Genomic DNA, 22,815 nt, shown 5'->3' with positions numbered 1-22,815 from the left:
TACCACTAAACACCCACTAGAATGACTAAAATCAAAGACAAACACGTTCAAGGCTGCAGTGAGCTTTGATCACGCCACTGCACTCCAACCTAGGAAACAAAGTGAGACCCTGTCTCTTTAAAAAAAAAAAAAGATGAACACCAAAATGTAAGATCCAGACCTACCAAATTCTCACACACTGCTGTTGGGAATGTAGAATGGCACAACCACCGGGGGAAAAGGTTTGGACAGGTCTTAAATACTTAATCCTATGTCTACTCTTTGACCCAACAATTCTAGATATTTACCCAAGAGAAACAGAAGTATGATGTATATAGTGGGGCTTTTGAATGAATAAACAAATTACAGTATATTGATGCACTGGAACATATCTCAGCAACTAAAAGCAACTGGCATATAAACACTGATGAATATGAAAACCACGCAAGAGTAAAAACTGTATGACTCCACCCATCTGAAGTCTGTTAACTAGGCAAAACTAATCTAGGGTAAAGTGAATCAGAAGAGCAGCAGGCCCTTGAGCGGTCGCAGGGCAGAGCACTGGAGAAGCAATGAGGAAGCCTGCGGTGGTGAGGGAAATGTTCTCTCTTTCTCTGGATATGGATGTGTGCGATATACACGTATCCATTTATAAAACTCTACAGGTAAAATGTGACATGGGTGCCTTTCACTATAATTAAAATCTACCTGAAAATAAATAAAAAGAACTATAAAAGACAATAATCAGGTTGGGGGATGGGGAGTGGGTGGAGATAAACGAATAAGAATGGCAGAACAAGCTGGGTTTGTGGCACCCGCGTGTAGTTCCACCTACTCCGGAGGCTGAAGAAGGAGGAAGAGTTTGAGGCTGCAGCTCACCATGATGGACCCTGCGAACAGCCACTCCACTCCAGAATGGGAAACACAGCCAGACTCTTTCTCTTTCCTTTTTTTTGAGACAGTGTCTCGCTCTGTCGTCCAGGCTGGAGTGCAGTGGTGTGATCTTGGCTCACTGCAACCTCTGCTTCCCAGGTTCAAGTGATTCTCCTGCCTCAGCCTCCTGAGTAGCTGGGACTACAGGCACGCGCCACCACGCCTGGCTAATTTTTGTATTTTTAGTAGAGACAGGGTTTCACCACATTAGCCAGGATGGTCTCGATCTCCTGATCTTGTCATCTGCCCACCTCAGCCTTCCAAAGGAATTACAGGCGTTAGCCACCATGCCCAGCCTTCCTTTTTATCTTTATATTTTTTACTGCTCCTTGCAGAGCAGGGCTAACCCATAGGCAGTATGCCCAGAGTAGCTGAGACCCTGTCTCTTGGAAAAAAATTAAATCAAAACAAACAAAAACCGAATGGCAGAACATTGGTACTTATTGAACCTGAGTGATCAGTGGTTGGGAGCTATTTTCTTTTTTGTTTAAATTTTGCATCATCAATAATTTTTAAAAAGTTAACAATAAAACTCTAAGATCAAGACTAAAGACTAAAAGAAGCCAATGGCTTGGCCAGGAAGGAACCGCTAGTTGGGGAGTAAATGAGGAAGGAGGGCACATCAGGGCTGCTTCCCTGTCCTGCTCTTCATCCCTGTCTTGCCAAGGGAAAACACACAGTGGTACCAGGGGGTTTCCATCCCTGGTAAGCAGAGATGGACTTTGGTCCTGCCCATCTAAACCACCCGTGCTTCTCTGCCCACCTGCCCAGCCATCATCGGCATCGGCGTCCAGATCGTCAAGGCCCTTCAGGTTTTCCGCATTGATAATGGTGGGCCGTGGTGCCCGCTCCACCAGCTGCCTTAGTGGGCGTAGTGGGCGAGACAATCCCAGCCTGTTTTCTTTTCTGATAAAAGAAAAGTAAAGATGATGGAATCATGTCCAGTATACAGACGGAAGCAAAATCAAATACCTTTCCAAAAATAAATTCCACACTGCAAAGGTTCATGTTTGATTTAATATTTCTATCAGTTCCTTTAAAAGACATATATAATGAGCAAATAAGTACATCCCAGAAAGAAGTTCTGCCTTGTCCTGCAGTTTTACATGCTGGTTGCTAAGGCCTAGGGCAGCAGCAACACACACGTGCCAGAACTTCAACTCTTCCAGGCACTTGAAATCATGACTCAATCTGTCATCCAGCTCCAAATCCCAGCCACCACCCCACACACCCTGCCACGCTGAGCTGGTTAAGTTCTCTGTGGTCTCCAGGAGACACAGCACTTCTATTCATCAGCCCCTCATCCTGACCAGAATCACCACCGGACTCGTCTCTACACACGTGACTGTAATGCAATGGACTCACCCGTCTTGGTCATTCATCTGGAACTGTCTAAAAGGAACTCGAGGTTCAAGGCGGAGCTGAGGAAGGGGAAAAGAGCCTCGTTCCACTGTACCCTGGTTTTCTGATGACTTTGGCGAACACATCTGAAACATAACATCAATGAACAGGATTTGCTGGTAACGGCCGAAACTGCAATTTCCACTTAAATCAGAATGTGTTTTGTAAAGTGGAAAATGGGAAAAAGAAACAGGAAAGTCTTGGGGTTTCCTAATTAATCCTACCACCATCTCCCCCATTTCATTCCTGCTGCCAGTAAGTAGACTTGGGGACCTATGTCAGGGAAAACCTGCCTCTCCTGTTTCTAAAGAACCAAAGGCTAAAATCATATCCACATCACCAGGGAAAGAAGCCAGAGGCCCTGAAGATTTAAAAAGCATGGAGAGAAAATGCAAAACGAGTGGAAGCCTCGGAAGTAGGGTAACAGGGCCAAGAGGAGACCCTAAGGGGGACATTCAACCACTTGACCTATCTGCTGGACACAATCCAACTTCATGGGGGGGGGGGAAGTACACTCTGAAGACTTACAAAAGCAGGAAGCATGTCATGGTATGTAGGTGGGTGGTATACATTTCCCATGAACTGTGAAGCCCCTTTTCGGACAGGCTGAGCCGGGCGGAGAGAGGGGTCCTTAGAATCGCTGGTACATGCCGAGGAGGGGGCTCCATCTCCCGTACTCGAGTTCCTGCTGCCCAGCTCAGTTGGGGAGGTGCTCAGAGACGTGGCAGAAATTATGTGTCGCCCACCGCCCTCCCTCCAGCTTGTCACATCTGGAAATTGAAAGGGGGCAAAAGGGGAGAGGGAAGAGGAGGGGGAAGGAGGGATCGTATGAGGTTCTGAAGGTCAAGGGACTCCCTCCTTCACCAAAAAAATAAAATGAAAAACAAAAAACACCAAAAGTGAAGAATTGTTAAATCTGTCAGGGAAGGGTGGGGCAGACCCCTGGCCAATGAGGATGAACTTGCTGAGGGAAGTCTGACTGTGAAATAAAAAATGAGATCTACTCAGAGAGAAGGCTTCATCAGTAAGTAACAATCACCACCCTTCCCCCAAGTCTCACAACTCAGAGAGATGAAGATGGCCCTGATGAAACCAGCCTTGGGTCATTCCTTCAACAAACGCTGACCAGCTCACTTAGGGTCAGCACTGGTCTACACATTAACACAGGAGCGAGTTCCGGGCACAGTGGTTTCAGGCTTTGTTTAGCAGTGGCACCTTTTAATAAAGATCCCCCAGCCCACAAGACAGGCAAGGCGCAGCTGCTGTCCTTCCAGTGGAGGTGTGGGGCACTTGCGTAGCTCACAGATGGAAACCTGCTGAAATGATGCTTTCTATCGCCAAATGTGGTAAGATCGGGTGGAAATTATTAGAGGCCAACAAGAAATCAAATGAGACAACAGACCGCTGTTTTCGGTCACCTTTTGGTTAGAAGTTGAAGCACAAAGGTCTCTGAGTTACACGACCCTTAAGGGAAAGAGACCCAGGACATGTCTGATCCCAGCTCTTCAACCCCTTTGCTGTGTGATTTGGGGCAAGCCGAGGTCACCCCTCTGTCCATGTTTTCTCACCTTCTCCAATGAGGAGATTAAACTGATGCTTAGAAGCTTCTTCTGTGTCTACATTTTTATAGTCCCACAAAGCAGCTCATCTTAATTAATCCCAGAAAGACATAATTCATGTCCCTTAAAATGAAGCAAACAGGCCGGGCGCGGTGGCTCACGCCTGTAATCCCAGCACTTTGGGAGGCTGAGACGGGCGGATCACCTGAGGTCAGGAGTTTAAGGCCAGCCTGACCAACATGGAGAAACCCACCTCTACTAAAAATACAAAATTAGCTGGGCGTGGTGGCACATGCCTGTAATCCCAGCTACTCGGGAGCCTGAGGCAGGAGAATCACTTGAACCCGGGAGGCGGAGGTTGCAGTGAGCAGAGATCGCGCCATTGCACTCCACCCTGGTCCACCCTGGGCAACAAGAGCGAAACTCCAACTCAAAAAAAAAAAAAAAAAAAGAAGCACAATAAACCAGTCCTCTGTGGGCCACTGGAAAGGCAGTGAGTGCTGGTTTAAGTAAGACACATCCACAGTGATCACTGACTTACAGGACATCACTTATGACTTGAATGGGAGAGGCCTTGGGGATACATCAAGGCAAGCAAACAAAAGGCCCTCGCAATTTAAGACCTGATCAAGTCCCCTGGACTACATGAGCCACTTCAAAATTCCTGAGTAGAACATGTGGAAAATCGCATTCCTAAACACCACCTTAACCTCCAGCCACCCTCGGCTTCCAAGGAGAAATTTCCAGCAAGTGCTACACAATCCTGCCACTTCCCCGGCCCGACCTAAGATGAGGGGCCAGTAGAGACCAGTGCCAGGCTGATTTATGTCACAATTCCCAGAGGAATGGGTTAAAAATACAAGTCCTAATTGGGCTGGGGGAGGGGAGGACTGGAAATCAGACTCATTCACAAACTCCCCAGTGATTCCGACTAGATGCAGCTAGGATTGGGAGCTTTAGAAAACAAGCTCTTGAACCGGGGACCTAAGTTAATTGGTCCTTTGTCCATCCTTGCCACAGCCACCAGGCACAGCAAAACTAACAACTGGATGACAGAGGAGGCGGAGACAGGCCTGGCCCAACCCAAGAGACAAAAAAAGGCACAAGGCCCAATCCAATGGCCTAGGCAACAAGTCCAATGGATGCACAGATCACGTGGCAAGCCAAAGAGCCACGTTTCCAGCTCGAACTAGAGACCCCAGTGGCATCAGCACCCTTTTAGGAGTGCAGAGAGATGAGAGGAGGAAGTTCTGTGACTCCATCGAGTGCCCAGAGGCTGCAGTCACTTACTCTGAGGGCGGAGGCTTGGTCCTGGCCCATACGACAGATCTAAGACGCCCTTTTCTTTGCCAGCCTTGTCCTGCCCTCCAGCTGCTTTCAGCGTCGGAAATTCCTCGGGAGAGAAGGATAACAGTCGGCTTGAGCCCCTTAAACCTGTCAAGAAGACGGGGTAGACATGGAGGAAGTGAGATGGAGTCAACAGTCGTCTGCTTCCCAGCTGCACACCTTGAAAGCCATGTTGCCTGGAAGTGGGCTTTCTAAGGGAGCCTTGTCACAAGGGTGCTCTGTGCTGGCAGATGCCACGAGGGCGCTGAGGGTGGCAAGGGAGACTGCTGCTGACAGCATCATGCCCCTTTCCAGCTGACCTGCAAGGACCAGTGCCTGCTTACAAAGGGAATAAGGTAAGACATCACAGCCACTCCAGGCCACAGCAGGGAAGGTTCTTCTGACTGCCTGAGGCCACAGACAAGCACAGCCTCCTATAAAATCAGCTCAGGGGAGGCCAAGTACGCAACTGCTTTCCTGGGGAGGCAACACCTACAGAGTGTGCTGCCATCCCTGCCCCAGGCCACCCCAAAAGGATTAAGATGCTGCTTTTGCCTGGCACAGTGGCTCACACCTGTAATCCTAGCACTTTGGGAGGCCAAGGTGGGTGGATCACTTGAACTCAGGAGTTCAAGACCAGCCTGGGCAACATGGCAAAACCCTGTCTCTACCAAAAAATACAAAAAATTAGTGTGGTGGCGGGCGCCTGTAGTCCCAACTACTCAGGAGGCTGGGGTGGAAGGATCACTTGAGCCCGGGAGGTGGAGGTTGCAGTGAGCCGAAAACGTGCCACTGCACTCCAGTCTGGGTGACAAAGTGAGACCCTCTCTCTAAAAATAAAAAAATAGGCCAGGCGCGGTGGCTCACGCCTGTAATCCCAGCACTTTGGGAGGCCGAGGTGGGTGGATCATGAGGTCAGGAGATCGGGACCATCCTGGCTAACATGGTGAAACCCCATCTATACTAAAAATACAAAAATTAGCCAGGCGTGGTGGCGGGCACCTGTAGTCCCAGCTACTCGGGAGGCTGAGGCAGGAGAATGGTGTGAACCCAGGAGGTGGAGCTTGCAGTGAGCCGAGATTGTGCCACCGCACTCCAGCCTGAGCAACAGAGCGAGACTCCGTCTCAAAAAAAAATAAAATAATAAAATGCTGCTTTCTACCATCAAATGTGGTAAGATCAGGTGGAAATTAGATTTATACACATGAGTAACTCCTCATTCACCTGTCCTTCCGCATTTTGTACTAAGTTCCTTGAGCCCTACAAGGCCAAACATTTCACTCTTATAATCCTGGGAACAGTTTATTTCTTCATTCTTTCATTCATTCCTTGACATTACAACCTGCTTTAGAGAAGAAGCCTTTCCTAATGTTGTTCCCTTACACAGAACTTAGCACAGAGGTTCTGCCACCATTTTTGGATGAACAGATTAAAAATGGCACATGTCTTTTGATCTGGAATATGCAGCACACTCCAGACAGGAGCAATCTAGGAACAGTGGCGCCACTACACAACAAATGGCCCCCTGTGGAATGCCTTGTTCCCTATACAGCTAAACCCAAATCTTCCCCTAAGTAGTTTAAATTATTCTTAGCACCACTGATCCATAGGGCTGTTCACTAAAGCCGACTGTGCCGGAAAGGCATGGCTGGATCACCACACAGGCACGTGGCAGCAATTCGCGTGCCACTCCCTTAGTAAAAAGGTCCAGGGTCAAATAAACCTGATGGTAAGACTGGACACCATTCACCAATGACCAACCAGAGATGGACTCCAAGTGTCATGAAGGAGCTCTGGTGCTCTGCAAAGGGGGCTCTGACTCAGAGTCGCTTCATTATGGTAGAAGGTCACTGGCAAGAACCAAATAAAAACTGTATTTTTAAAATACAGTATAACCAGCCTGGACAACATGATGAAAACCCATCTCTACAAAAATCACAAAAATTAGCCGGGCATGGTGGTGCATGCCTGTAGTCCCATCTACTTGGGAGGCTGAGGCGGGAAGATTGCTTGAGCCCAGAAGACTGAAGCTATAGTGAGCCAAAATTGCACTACTGCACTCCAGCCTGGGCAACAGAATGAAATCCTGCCTCAAAAAAGGTAGATTTGAAATTAGGAAAAAAACCCAGCACCTGTCCAATATTGCTGTTCCATCTCTTTCTTCTGCTTCAAGAATCATGAAGATATTATTGTAAGCATGAATTAATCTTACTAAGGATACAGAGTAGGAAAAAAAATCTCACACCAAAATACCAGTATTCATAAGGTCCCAATGTTTTATGATGTTCACCTGCCATCTGTTCTCTGCCATGAGAAACTGAGGCAGGAAAGTAAGGGGGCTTCTTCCAAGATCACAGGCTGAGCCACTGGTGGGGCAGCAGCTGGTATCTGAGCCTCTGACCTCTGCCCAAACATGCAATCAGTTCTCCTGGGTCTGTTTCAGGTGACCTATCAACTGAGTCTATCAATTCAGGAAAAGTCCTTTTGAATTCCAAAGAGTCATGAAAACACTTGTGGGCAACACCCTCAAATCCTCACACTCCTGACAGTGTCACAGATGCGTGACTCTAGCACAAGAGGGGGAGCTGAAACTGACTTTTATACTTGGCCCCCACCCTGCCCAGTGCGTCGATTCTGTGGGTTGGCAGGTTTCTGCCTGCAATTATTTTCTTTCTTTTTTTAAATTTTGTGTAGAGAAAGGGTCTTGCTATGTTTTTCAGGCTGGACTTAAACTCCTGGGCTCAACCAATCCTCTCACCTTGGCCTCCCAAGTAGCTGGGATAACAGGTGTGTGCCACCACGTCCAGTTTAAAATTATTTTCTCCATCAAGCTTTATTGTGATAGTTACATTATCTATATTTTTTACAGGTAACACAATGACATGGTTCAGAAGTGAACACCATGTAAAGGTAGACACAGAAGCCTTCCTCTCACCCCTATGCCCATTTGCCCCCTTCTGACTCCCTCAAAAAACTGGCAGTTTTCTGTTACCTTCTGGAGATTTTTAAACAAATATATATACATCAGTATACAGATGGGTGGCTTTTAAAACATGCATATACAACATTTTTTAGAAGTGTATTTTTCCACACTCCCATTTTCTTGTTTTGTCTTTTAAGATAGGGTCTTGCTCTGTCACCCAGGTTGGTGTACAGGGGTGTGACCACAGCTCACTGCAGCCTCCACCTCTGGTGCTCAGGTGATTCTCCTGCCTCAAGCCTCCCAAGTAGCTGGGACTACAGGTGTCTGCCACCACACTCGGCTGATTTTTTGTATTTCTTGTAGAGACAGGGTTTCACCAGGTTGTCCAGGCTGGTCTCAAACTACTGGACTCAAGCAATCCTTCTGCCTCGGCCTCCCAAAGTCCTGGGATTACAGGTGTGAGTCACCATGTCCAGCCCTCATCCCCATTTTTTACACAAATGGTAAGATACTATACATACCGTTCTGTACTTTTTTTCACCTGGAGATCTTGCCAAATCAATAGAAAACTTCTGCTTTTTTTCTTTATAGCCAAATCACATTTCATTAAAGTACCATAATTTTACAGGCATTTCAAGGGACTGTTTGCCATCTTTTGCTATTATAATGTTGCAGTGAATAATCTTATGCACAAGTCATTTCACACATGGGCAAGTATAATTTGTAGAGCAATTTCCTCAGAGTACACTTGCTAGGTCAAAGGGTATTATGTGTTATTATTTTGCCAGGCAGTGCCAAACTGGCTTCCATAGGAGTTGGGCCAATTTATACGGAAGTTTTTCTTTTAATTTTTGTAGTTCTTTTTAAATAAAAATTAATATATTCTATCTACTTTTAAAAATTCTAACCTTACGGAGGCTGCAGTGAGCTACTGTACCACTGCATTCCAGCCTGTGTGACAAAGCAAGACTCTGTCTCAAAAAAAACAAAAACAAAACAAACAAAAAATTCTAGCCTTACAGAAATATAAGATATGGAAAGCCAAAGAACCAGTTACAAGTCCAGTGAATGCTCTTCATAAAGCATCTTCAAAGATCCTTTTGAGGTCAGGCACGGTGGCTTCCGTCTGTAATCCCAGCACTCTGGGAGGCCAAGGTAGGAGGATCATTTGAGCCCAGGAGTTGGAGACCAGCCTGAGCAACATAGTGAGATCTCATCGCAATCAATCAATCACTCAGTCAATCAATCAATTAATCAGTAAGCCAGGTGTGGTGGTGCATGCGCCTGTGATCACAGCCCCAGCTACTTGGGAGGCTGAAGTGGGAGGATCTCTTGAGCCTAGGAGTTTGAGACCAGCCTGGGCAACATAGTGAGATCTTGTCTCTACTCAGAATGGAAAAAAAAAAAATCAGCCAGATGTCATGGTACGCACCTGTGGTTCTAGCTACTCAGGAAGCTGAGGTGGGAGGATTGCTTGAGCCCGGGAGATCGAGGCTGCAATGGGCTATAATTGCGCCACTGCACTCCTGCTGGCACTCGATCTGTACCCTCAGCCCCTTGGGAGAAGCTGGGGCACTGAAATTCAATTGGCACATTGACTGATCGGTCATTTCCCGTTGGAGACTGAGGGAAGAGCCTTTGAGCACAGGGATTTCAACCCATAAGGGGCAGGACCTCCTAGGCATGGCAGGCTGGGGGTGAGGTTCAGGTAACGAAGGATGTGCAGCTGGTTTTCTAATACAGGCTACTAAAGACCAAGTCTGGTGAAGCCTTGGCTGGCAGGGGTAGTGCAGGAAGCAGAAGGCGATATCAGGATGGTGGCAAAGGATAATAAAGGGCAGCCAGTGCTGCTTTACAGGAGAAAGTGAATTGTGGGCTTTCCCCAGTACATTCCTTTGAATCATCTGCCCACACCACGACCACTCTCCTTCCCACTTAAAGCTGCTGCCTAGTTTGGTCTGAAGCACAGTATGCTAGAAACATTCAAGCTATCATCAAAAATCAGAAGAGCTCACGTAGAAAATTCGGATCTTTTGGTTCTCTCAAGAACATCTGCTGACCCACATTCTCCAAGGACTGTGGGGGCTGGAGGGCAGCCTGGATGCACAGAACTCACCCAAACTGCTTTAGCCCACTATTCTGGGCCTGCCTCGGAGGCCGTGTGAATGTGTAATTCTCATGCATTTATTTTTTAAAACTCTGAACACTGTTTCCTTCAGTCCATCGCCCTCATCTTTCTCCTGAGCTACTCCATGGAAGCAGCACAGTGTGCTCCGCTTCCAGGGAGCTTCCTGTGTGTTGGGCGCAGCGCTTCTGGTAACATCACATAACCCTCGGAGTGCTCAGATAGAACATCCTCCAGGCGGGCCCCTCCAACCCCAAGGCCAGCTTCTTCATCAAACCAAGACACACCATGTGACACCTCCCTCCTGTGACCACAGGAGGTCCCAGAAGAGAGGAAGCGGATGGTGTTGGCAACACCGCGGAGCAAGTAGGAGCCCACCAGCAGCACAGCCCAGTCAGCACTCCTCTGTCTCAGCAAGAGCACACATCCAAAGAAACCAAAGAGCTGGCACCTCTACAGAGTCAGTGCCCGCTGTGCACAGGCAAGGGCTTCACAGACAGTACCTCTTTGTGGAAGAGAGTCCTCAAAGCTTCTGGGTGCCTAGACCCAACCAGACATTCTGGAAAAGGCATTCACCTCCCCCTCCCCAGCGTCCCCAAACACACACGCACACGTGCGCACTTACCACCTTCGTGTCCTACTGGCTTTCCATTCAGCTGTGCCCATGACTTTGGTCCACCTGGCACTGAATTTGTATTCTGAAAGAAGGAAGAGAATCAGAAGAGGGCCAGCTCCCTTATTCCACTGTACAATAACAGCCTATTACAACAAGGTGCTGAGAGGCCAGCACCTTAGATTCCAACCCTATACGGATCCATCCACCACCACTTTCTGGGCAGCAGCAAAGCCCTGAACCTCCTCTGTAATGCACACTCCACACAGCGGTCCCAGGGACCAGAAAATGCCAGGCCCACTCTACAGACAAGGAGCAGGATTTGGGGAGTGACCAGCTTCAAGTCACACAGACAGTGACACAGCAAAGCCAGGACCCAAACCTGTTTCTCTCCATTTGGTGCTCTGGAACCTCCCGTGTCCACATAGAGCTACTTTATTTTGCTCCAGAGACAAAGACTAAGGCCCAGTTCCGGCATGTGTCTTTAAAACTGCGCAGCTGCTAATGAGGAATGTGAACACGGGAAGGCCAACATGCCAGATCTTGAGCTGGGTGGGCCGGCTGCAGCACTTTCTGTAGTGACTGTGACTCTACAAGGCACAGCTCCCCTCCAGAGAACCCTACGAGGTCACCTCTGATGAAAACTCGCCAAGGTCAGCATTAGGCGAAGCACACCCAGCCTGACTGAATGCTCACCACACCCTGGGAAGGTTCTAGTCACATCCCCCACTGAGGCTCAGAGAAGAGTGACTGAGTCAGATGCAGAACAGCAGGACCAGGACCAGTCTCCAGCCTGCCTATGTCCAGTGCCCTTTCGAGTCTCTAACCACTAAGCTCACCCGTCTTTTCCATTCAACTAACATTCATCTCACAGCCTTCCTCTTGTAACTGAAAGTGAAAATACACAAAACAAAGCTGCTGCTTTGTGAATTTTCCCCACTTACTGGTAGATGTTCTAAAACTCGCACAACACTGGGCGCCCCTTCTTACCTGCCCCTCACATATGAGAGAAAACCAGGTAGCAGCAAAGAAGCACTGAGCACTGGATAAGGTGACCCCTGTGCCAGTGCCAGGATAGGTTCCCCTTCCTTGGCATAGTGCTGCCCCTTCAGCAATTCATTCAAATAGATGCCCAGGACCTCACCCACAGGCCCCAGTGGTGGGGTCTGGGCACATACATCTTGAACAGGCTTCAGAGGCAAATCTGATCTCTCAGCTCTATCAGCTCACTCCTTTTCTTTCAAATTCTGGGAAACAGAAAGGAATTCAACTCTAAATACTCTGACTAGCCTACAGGTCCCAGTGGATTTAGGCCAACGAAAAGGGCGTCTTGCATGATTATAGACCTCTTTTCTTGTCTTTAATTTTAAAAGCACGGTTCAGTGTTAGGTGGGGAGAGGGTGTCTTGGCAAAGCCACAGACTTCCCTGAGTATGGTTAAAGCAGAGAGGAGATGACATTTGAGACTTTATATTGCCCATGCAGCAAAGCAAAACCAAAATATGTTCATTCCCGCTGTCAAGAAAGCTGGTGAATACGAGATATCTACATCTACTTTTCTTTTCATCTTCTAAAAAATTCATAGACTTCTCATCTAGATTTCTAGTTCTGGCTAAGTATATCCTCCTGCCAATCTCTGGAAACCTGTAGCCAGGCACTGATGGACTGAGTGTGTTATGAGCTCTTGCTTGGTGAAATCATTACTTTCTGCTTAGAAAAACACTTAAAACACATCAACAAATAAAGGATTGTAGCTCGTATTTCCCAAAGTGTGTTCTGAGAGACATTAGTCCCTAGAGACATTCGGTGAAGAAATGTTTCCTGGGACAAATAAATTCAGGGACTGCTGCCCATTACACCCTCTTCTCAGAGAGTCACAGTAGGTATTAGCATATGAAAGGCACTGAGAAGTACCGCAGTAAAGGAGCTCTCTTCATTTTGTTTTTCAAACTCACCTGGTCAGTGAACCTTTTTGTGACCTGCCACTTTTTGTCTTCTTGTGACCCAAGCTTCCATGGAGCTCACGTGATGCTTCCATGGAGCTTCACCCTGAACTAGTCTGCAGTCCAGCCTGAGTGACCCTGCCTCACGGTAAATCAACAGGAACCAAAGTAGGTGCCTGTATCCTAATCTGTATCTGAGGTCTTTTTCCAAAAGTTGCAGATTAAATTTCTTAACCAGTGACCACGAGAGTTTCCCATGCTGGTTTTCTAAAGTCACTCATCGGGTGTGCCTCTGGAATAGACAGGTCATGCACAACCACACTTCTCAGTAGCAACTCCTTCCATTCCCCAGCAACAAAGAGATTTAGGGGCTACCATGCCCAGGAAACAGTCGGGATGGAGTCCCAGCACCTACCTCCTGACTGATTGACTGTGTCGGTTTCTGCAAATTGGAGACAGATTTCTGCAAACCCGGCTGCGGCAGCGACTCCGGCGGCTGAGAGGCCGTCGCACTGGAACTAGACAAAGGCAGGGCAGTGGGGTCAGGCACCGCACAGAGTGCGCTGGCCAGGTCTCTGCGTTCTCAGGAGCCACAGCTGTTCAGCTGCTCACAGGAAGCAGACCTCCTCTGGCCAATAAAAATACGACTTTCCCCAGTAGATTCTTATGCTGGCAAAAACTAATGAGAAAACAAACCATGCTTAAGTTCTAGGCACTGACATTTAAAATTAGCACAAGACAGTCCTCTGCCTTTTTCTTTTTTTTTTTGCAACGGGGGGTCTCACTCTATCACCCAGGCTGGAGTGTAGTGGGGTAAACTTGGCTCAATGCAACCTCCGCTTCCCGGCCTCAAGCAATCCTCTCACCTCGGCCTTCTGAGTAGATGGGACTACAGGCGTGAGCCACCTCGCCTGGCCTTTCTTTTTTTAAAAATGAAACTTTTCTGCCTTCTTGTAGAGCCTTCTGTCTGCAAAAACTAAAAGCTCACTGTAAACAATGCAAATGAAGGATTTGCCAATAGGGAAACTGAATCACTGGAATGAAGGGCTTGTGCCCCTTACGCCAGACCCAGAGCCCATACCTACTCAGAGGGCTGACTTTTTAACCTTCTCTGAGCTTATAAAAGAAATACATGCTCATAGTAACAATAAACTTATAAATAAAACTAGGTAACAGAGAACATCATGATCTCATCATCCAGAGAGAAACTCCAAGCAGACTTTTCTATACCTGTTAATACAGTTTTGTTTGTTTTTAACCAGCAGAGTTTTACACTGCAGGAATATAGTATTTTTCTAACAGAAGTGGAGTGACCCCATACATAAAGCTCTATGACTTTTTTACTTCATGCATCTGAACATCTTTTCATCAACATAGAAACGGATCTTTCTTTTGCTTTTAATGACCACACAACACAACTAGACAGGCCGTAATTTAACCAATCTCTCATATGGGTTTTTTTCCCTTACAGATACAACTGCAATAAGAATTTTTTTTTTTTTTTTTAATTTTAGATGGAGTCTCATTCTGCCACCCAGGCTGCAGTGCAGTGGCATGATCTCAGCTCACTGCAACCTCTGTCTCCCAGGTTCAAACGATTCTCCTGCCTCAGTCTCCCAAATATCTGGGATTAGAGTTATGCAGCACCACGCCTGGCTAATTTTGTATTTTTAGTAGAGACGGGGTTTCAACATGTTGGCCAGGCCAGTCTCGAACTCCTGACCTCACGTGATCTGCTAATTTCAGCCTCCCAAACTGCTGGGATTACAGGCGTGAGCCACTGCGCCCGGCCTACAATAAGAATTTTTTTTCTTTTTTTTCGAGATGGAGTCTCGCTCTGTCACTCAGGCTAAAGTGCAGTGGCACGATCTCGGCTCACTGCAACCTCTGCCTCCCGGGTTCAAGCGATTCTCCTGCCTCAGCCTCCCAAGTAGCTGGGATTACAGGCGTGCACCACCACGGCCAGCTAATTTTTGTATTTTTAGTAGAGATGGGGTTTCGCCATGTTGGTCAGGCTGGTCTCGAACTCCTGACCTCAGGTGATCCGCCCTCCTCGACCTCCCAAAGTGCTGGGATTACAGATATTAGCCACCGCACCCAGCCAAGAATTTTTTTTAATACATATCTTCACACCCTTTTTCTGTAAGTAATTCCATGGCATACGACCTTAGAAATGGAAATGCTGGATCAAAAGATATTTTGAAGTTCAAATGATTGCCAGGCTGCCCTCCAAAAAAGGCTGTGTCAGTGAATTTACACTCCACAGGTGAAGTGATGAAATCAACAAGAAATGGCCAAATGAAGGTTTCTGCTCTAACTCAGTGCTCCAGTCACTGTAGGCAACTTTCCACTCAACAAGATTCAAGGAGGGCAGCCACCCCCCTGGTGGGAACTCCTCCAATACAAGTGGCTTATCTGTAAATGGAAGCCAAACTCTATACAGACACCCTCTTCCAAGATTCACCTGACCTAGGCAAGTCACTATTCGTGATTATTACAAACAAAAGGCTACTGATCGGGTTCTTACATCTCCTTCTACCTAAAAGAGAAGCTTCCAAGTAGTCGCACTTTTGTGTTCTCCAAAACTCAGCACTGAGTCCCCACGTTGTGGGCCCACTTGCCACCTGATACCTTGGTGGGAGGATGTGGCCTGGGACAGCAGAGAACTACATGGGGGTCTGTGCCTTCACCAACACTCCATCCTCACCTCTTCCCTGGCGGACGTGCTCCAGCACAACTAGCCCTCACTGGAGCCACGAAGGCAGAGTAAAGGCTGGATAACAGGAGGGAGTAATGCTTTGTCCTCTCTAGAACTTTTGGTGGTGCAGAGGATTTCAGTCCTTCCATTAAAACGTGCAATATCCATTTCGTTCCAGAGCTCACGGTGTGAATGGAATGAGTACCATTTGAATGGAATGATGTCAGCAGCCAATATCTGCCCCTCCTCTGTGCCAGGTTTAGGCTAAGCACTTGACCTATGCTAGCCCATCAATGCCTCATGGATACCTTGTAACCACCAGCAGAGCCAGGTATCTTTCTTATTTCAAGGGGGGTGACACTGAGGCTCAGAAGTCAAACAATTCTCCAGGTTCCATCAAGCTAATAAGTGGTCTAGCTGGAAACCACTTAGGGCTGGCAGATTTCAAAAGTCATGCTATACCGCCCATCAATATGATCCCTAAGCAAACTCTTAGAAACGTTTTAAAAATAACTTCTAAGGCCCTATTTTGATTACTACTTTATAATCATCTAGATGAATAACTAGCTGACTCTCTACATCCTGTCTGAAGTAAATACAGGCAACAATTTTACAAAAGCTGCCATGGTCATTTCCAGCACAGACTTGAAAGAAAAGGATGCTGGGGTCGGCAGGCTGAGATCTGGGTCCCTTTTACCGTCTGGTTTCCTTCATCAGCAGGGAGGCCACCAGAGATGCAGGCCAGGAGGGCGCTGCCGCCAGACAGCTTTGTTCACATTCCTTAACAGGCAAACCCCAGCAGCAGGTTTCTGTCTGCCAGCCTCAGCAAGGCCTTGTCCCTCCCTGAACACATCCCCTTCCCTGAATTGTCTTAGCACTGGCTAAACACTCAGAGAGGAGCAGTAGGAGACAAAGGTGCAGCCATCCAAGTGGGCCCCAGGCAGCCAGGCCCTGTGTTTTCAGCCCACCACACAGGGGCTGTTTCTCTGATTGACAGCACCGTGCCACCCTCTGCCCCCTAGGGTTTCTGTAAGTACTGTGCTGGCAGGAGGTGAGCCTCCAGGGAGGCTGCAGTACAGCGATCCTGGAGGATTCTGTGCTGCTCTCACTGATGACTGGGTCTGTTTAGAGCAACGGCAGAAGTCTCCTCTGTCTGGGAAGCTGCTGGGCCGACGGTTAGGGAAGCTGCATGATTCTCTGCCAAGCTCAGCTCACAGGGACACCCGTCACCAGGAATGAAGTCCTGAAGCCCCAGCTCTGTCCACAGTGTTTCTTACAGGAATTGGCTCTGAGTCATTGCATAAGCTCCTCTGGGGTGATGAGGCCCTTCCTAATAAGGCACAGGGGGAAACTGGTCATTGGGGACAAGGTTGTCCACAGATGTGCTGCTCCATCGGCTCTAAAAGCCAGAAAAAATGAAGGCATGGAAAAAGAAACATACGAAGCACCAGGGCAGGAGAGGAAGCAGCTTCATTTGCATCTCCCAGTTTTCCAACTCTGCCACTGCAAGACTAGCGCTGCAGTAGCCAAAGGGTTAGGGTTAGTTTGCCAAAGGGAAGGATGCCGGGACCATACCTGGAGTGCCAGCTCCCACTCACCACCCACTTCCTCCGTTTACCTCTTTGGGTCTTGCTGATCCTGCTTGTTTGCCCATCCCGTCCCGTCCTTGGGTACTATCACGATGTTGGGGTCGTTTCCTTTGTTTTCAGACTTCAAGCTTGGCAGGTTTGCAGGCGGTGGCATGCGCCGGGCTGCAGCAACTTTCCCAAGACTCTGTAAGCCATGTCTAGGAATAACTGCAGGGAGAGGGGCACGGAACAGACACCGTGCAAAAAAGATCACAGAAGGAAAGAGGCCTGATGCATTCAGCTGTTCGTTCAAACTCTAAGTGATCATAACAAAGCTAACGAGACAAAAAACTAAGGGCAGACCAGCAGTGGGACAAACAAGTGTTTGGTGTCACTTTAGTCACTTTACAAGCTCTTCACTGAAGACTACAGGGACAAAGGAGCTGCTAAAACCTGTACAAAGGCTTCCATTTCACTGGTGGGCAGGACAAGGCTCGCAGACTTTACAACATGGGTGAGGAGCCAGGCCCAGGAACCTCCAGCTTACAGAGGAACCACCTCTCTGCAAGTTGAGACAGCTCTGGTCTCATTACAGGACTAAAGGGACAGCCTCTGCCTAGATCCAAAACAAGACCGAACAGGAGCCCTTCGACATTCACGAAGTCTTCATGGGGTGTGAAAAGGATCAACATGAATCTTTCCAACAAATTCCAGAATATCAAGAACCCTGAAAGCTAAAAAGGCTGATAACACACCAGGCGTGGTGGCTCACACGTGTAATCCCAGCACTTTGAGAGGCCGAGGTGGGTAGATCGCTTGAGCCCAGGAGTTCGAGACCAGCCTGGGCAATGTGACAAAACCCTGTCTCTACTAAAAATACAAAAATTAGCCAGTCTCATAACCCAGTCTCTAAATAAATAAATAAATTTTAAAACAAAATTTAAAAAATTCTTTAAGGATGGCCAGGCTCGATGGCTCACGCCTGTAATCCCAGCACTTTGTAAGGCCAAGGCGTGCAGATCTCCAGGTCAGGAGATCGAGACCATCCTAGCTAACATGGTGAAACCCTGTCTCTACTAAAAATACAAAAAATTAGACGGGCGTGGTGGCGGGCGCCTGTAGTCCCAGCTACTCAGGAGGCTGAGGTGGGAGAATGGCGTGAACCTGAGAGGCGGAGCTTGCAGTGAGCTGAGATTGCGCCGCTGCACTCCATCCAGCCTGGGCGACAGAGTGAGAGTCTGTCTCAAAAAAAAAAAAAAAAAAAAAAAAATTCTTTATTAAGGATAACACTGGCCGGGCGCAGTGGCTCATGCCTGTAATCCCAGCACCTTGGGAGGCCAAGGTGGGTGGATCACCTAAGGTCGGGAGTTCGAGACCAGCCTGACCAACATGGAGAAACCCCATCTCTATTAAAAATACAAAATTAGGCTGGGCGCGGTGGCTCACGCCTGTAATCCCAGCACTTTGGGAGGCCGAGGCGAGCGGATCATGAGGTCAGGAGATCGAGACCAATCTGGCTAACATGGTGAAATCCCATCTCTACCAAAAATACAAAAAATTAGCCAGGCGTGATGGCAGGCGCCTGTAGTCCCAGCTACTCGGGAGGCTGAGGCTGGAGAATGGCATGAACCCGGGAGGCGGAGCTTGCAGTGAGCCACGATCGCGCCACTGCACTCCACCCTGGGTGACAGAGTGAGACTCCTTCTCAAAAAAGAAAAACAAAAAACAAAAAGCAAAATTAGCTGGGCGTGGTGGCACATGCCTGTAATCCCAGCTACTCAGGAGGATGAGGCAGGAGAATCACTTGAACCTAGGAGGTGAAGGCTGCACTGAGCCGAGATCACACCGTTGCACTCCAGCATGGGCAATAAGAGCAAAACTGTGTCTCCAAAAAAAAAAAAAAAAAAAAAAAAAACCGGATAACACTAATGCCTATTAAGTCCCATTCTACCCATCAGGATAAAAATCCACAGCTTTGGCCAGGCGCGGTGGCTCATGCCTGTAATCCCAGCACTTTGGGAGGCCGAGGCAGGTGGATCACCTGAGGTCACGAGTTTGAGACCAGCCTCACTAACATGGGGAAACCCCGTCTCTACTAAAAATACAAAAATTAGCTGGGCATGGTGGCACACACCTATAATCCTTGCTACTAGGGAGGCTGAGGCAAGAGACTCGCTTGAGCCCAGGAGGTGGAGGTTGCAATGAGCTATCATGCCACTGCACTCCAGCCTGGGTGACAGAGTGAGACTCTGTCTTCAAAATATATATACATATATATACATATATGTATATGTACGTATATATATACATATATATACATATATGTATATGTACGTATATATATACATATATATACGTATATATATATATACACACACAAACACACACACCTCTATAGATATCTATAGACAGACATATAGATATCTACAGATAGATATATAGATATCTACAGATAGATATATAGATATCTATAGATATATCTCCCCAGCTTCAATAAGGTAATAGATGAAGAAAATTTCACTAAAAGAAGAGTCAGAATGCTCAAGGCTCTGAAATCACACCTCAAGTGGGAAGTAGAGAGTGATTCTACATGCACGCCCAGAAGCCTGGTGTGCACGGACCACATCTGTCTAACCAGGTGAGGGACTCTGGGTTTCTGGGATATGTCACTCGGAGAAGGTTTGAGGAACTGGCCTTCAACCCCGGGCCTTACCTGAGGATCTAATCGCGTCTACTGATTTTCCTTTATACTTATCAAACAGGCTGAGAGTCGAATACTTGCTTTTCCCATCCTTGCCCTTGGTAATTTGCCCCAAACGATCGGACATTGCGATGAAATGTCATCTAGTAAGGAAATTTTTCTCGGCACCGCTCCCGATCTGCCTTTGAAATAGAGAAGGAAAAAAAAGAGAGAAAAAAAAAAACAAGAGTGTCACTCCAGCAGAACCTCTGATCCAGCAGAGTGAATCCTTCACGAATCATGGATCTCCTTGAAGATCTGAAGATGGCTTTGGACTGTCCTTAGAAAACTGCTCTCACCACCCACAGGCTGTTCATTCACATTAACAGGGCATTTTGTAGACACCCCGAGGCGATCTGTGGAGTATCCCCCCAACCCCCACCTGCTGTTAATTCCTCCCACTCTGAGTTGGCTGGAGTCTACTGCACACCAGCCACACTGACATGTAAACTTCAACAGAGCCCTCTCCAAGTCAAGGACAGCTCAAGATGGAAAAATAAATGCTCAGTACTTATAGCACATCCATGTATAACACTGAAAATAAGGCTAGCAAAATAGAGGAGGTACACAACCCACTTACACCATGGCTGTTCATCTCAAGGACAAGCAAAACCAAATCAAAGGAGGGCAGCCAGAGTATTATCCTTCAGAAATAATCAAGTATATGCACTTTTCAAAATAAACAACAAGTACCCAGAGAGAAAACATCTGCTTAGGCAACAAAAGGGCTCTCTAAAGTACATACATGGAAAACAGAAAGCAAGAACTCCCCAGGGCTGTCAAGGGAGAGGCCACATGGGGGCTATGCCATCTGCACTTGCCCCTTTGAAGGGACAACCTTGAAAAGACCTCCAAGAAAGAAGCTTCCCTCCTCTGCCACTTTCTAATGTGCTACAGGTGTCCGTGAGTCTACTAGTGCTCTCCTCATCAGTTCACTCACTCACTCACTCACTCAAAATACTAAGCTGGCTGGGCGTGGTGGTTCACGCCTGTAATCCCAGCACTTTGGGAGGCTAAGGTGGGCAGATCACTTAAAGTCAGGAGATCGAGACCTGCCTGGCCAGCATGGCGAAATCTTGTCTCTACTGAAAACACAGAAATTAGCCAGGCATGGTGGCAGGTATCTGTAATCCCAGCTACTCAGGAGGATGAGGCAGGAGAATTGCTTGAACCTAGGCTGCAGTGAGTCAAGATTGCACCACTGCATTCCCGCCTGGGCGACAGAGCGAGACTGCGTCTTAAAAAAAAACACAACAAAAACAAATACTAAGTGCCGACCAAGGGCCTGTGTGCCAGGCACTGAGGACTAAGAGCTTCACTGCTTTTTATTCCATACACAACCTTGGCAATAGGTTCTAAGCTTCCTTACCAAAAACCAAAAACACTTGATGGGCTCAGTGGCTCATGCCTATAATCCCAGCTACTCAGGAAGGCTGAGGTAAGAGGACTGCTTGAAGCCAGAAGTTTGAGACCAGCCTGGTCAACACAGCAAGACATTGTGTCTAAAAAAATTAAAATAGGCCGGACGTGGTGGCTCACACCTATAATCCCAACACTTTGGGAGGCTGAGGTGGGCAGATCACCCGCGGTTTGGAGTTTGAGACCAGCCTGGCCAACATGGTGAAACCCCATCTTTACTAAAATTACACAAATTAGCCAGACATGGTGGTGCATGCTTACAATCCCAGCTACTCAGGAGGCTGAGACATGAGAATTGCTTGAAGCCGGGAGGCAGAAGTTGCAGTGAGCTGAGATTGCCCTACTGCACTGCAGCCTGGGCGACAGAGGGCGGCTACATCTCAAAATAAATAAATAAAAATAATTAGCAGGGCATGGTGGCATGCACCTGTAGCCCCAGCTACTTAGGAGGCTGAGGCAGGAGGATCACTTGAGCCCAGGAGCTTGAGGCTGCAGTGAGCTATGATCAGGCCACTGTACTCCAGCCCGAGCAACAGAGCAAGATCCTATCTCTTTAAAAACAAAACTTGTAGGCCGGGCACGGTGGCTCACACCTATAATCCCAACACTTTGGGAGGCCAAGGTGGGTGGATCACGAGGTCAGGAGTTCAAGACCAGCCTGACCAACATGGTGAAACCCCGTTTCTACTAAAAATACAAAAATTAGCTGGGCATGGTGGTGCACACCTGTAATCCCAGCTACTCAGGAGGCTGAGCAGAAGAATCTCTTGAACCCAGGAGGCAGAGGTTGCAGTGAGCCGAGATTGTGCCACTGCACTCCAGCCTGGGCGACAGAGCGAGACTCCACCTCAAAAAAAAAAAAAAAAAAAAAAAAAAAACCACTTGTATAAGTGATCATCACTTCTTACTGGAAAACAAAGCTAAAGCAATAATTAAGGCATATGTTTAACATGTCCTAAATGACATAATGGCAACAACTACAATTCCCCATTTTACCACTGACTGGTAAAAGGCACTTGGTAGTAGCTGCGGAAGCAAGGTTTGCCAATTCACCATCTTGTTCTGACACCATGCAGGCCAGGAGGAACACATGCGATGTGGTGGGGGGCAATCTGTACCCCAAAGGATGATTTTAAAGATAAAACTCTATATTATGGGCCAGGTGCGGTGGCTCACTCCTGTAATCCCAGCACTTTGGGAGGCCAAGGCAGGTGGATCACTAGGTCAGGAGATCGAGACCATCCTGGCTAACATGGTGAAACCCCTTCTCTACTAAAAATACAAAAAATTAGCCAGGCGTGGTGGTGGGTGACTGTAGTCCCAGCTACTCGTGAGGCTAAGGCAGGAGAATGGCGTGAACCCGGGAAGCGGAGCTTGCAGTGAGCTGAGATTGTACCACTGCACTCCAGCCTGGGCGACAGAGCGAGACTCCGTCAAAAAAAAAACAAAAAAACACACACACACACACGACTATATTATGATCCAAATAAAACATAGGGAGTGAAAATCAATTACAAACAGGGGCCAAAACAAGTGAGACAAAAGACGCCAACTGAGCTGGTGCCATGTCAAACGTGCAAGTGTGCAAA

The 22,815-nt window shown here is 47.6% G+C and overlaps 1 protein-coding gene across 36 annotated transcripts in view; it reads right to left on the bottom strand.

The window, feature by feature from the left end:
- The window catches only part of PRRC2B (proline rich coiled-coil 2B), a 125,158-nt gene that overhangs the window by 48,446 nt on the left and 53,897 nt on the right, over positions 1-22,815 (bottom strand). For 23 of the 36 annotated variants that reach the window (XM_063714489.1, XM_063714478.1, XM_063714486.1 and 20 more), the window contains 8 exons: positions 19,781-19,950; positions 17,118-17,295; positions 13,217-13,319; positions 10,872-10,944; positions 5,163-5,306; positions 2,842-3,083; positions 2,278-2,399; positions 1,676-1,818 (listed from right to left, as the gene is read on the bottom strand). In XM_063714489.1, coding sequence (XP_063570559.1) covers positions 1,676-1,818; positions 2,278-2,399; positions 2,842-3,083; positions 5,163-5,306; positions 10,872-10,944; positions 13,217-13,319; positions 17,118-17,295; positions 19,781-19,895 — 1,120 coding nt within the window. In that variant the 5' untranslated portion in view covers positions 19,896-19,950. Of the gene's footprint in view, positions 1-1,675; positions 1,819-2,277; positions 2,400-2,841; positions 3,084-5,162; positions 5,307-10,871; positions 10,945-13,216; positions 13,320-17,117; positions 17,296-19,780; positions 19,951-22,815 lie in introns of those variants that run through there. The other 13 variants (XM_054520740.2, XM_063714483.1, XM_054520727.2 and 10 more) reach the window with 2 other exon arrangements.

The sequence above is a fragment of the Pongo abelii genome, chromosome 13, assembly GCF_028885655.2.
Source record: "Pongo abelii isolate AG06213 chromosome 13, NHGRI_mPonAbe1-v2.0_pri, whole genome shotgun sequence".
Taxonomy (NCBI): Eukaryota; Metazoa; Chordata; class Mammalia; order Primates; family Hominidae; genus Pongo; species Pongo abelii.
This window is presented reverse-complemented; position numbering and strand designations above follow the sequence as displayed.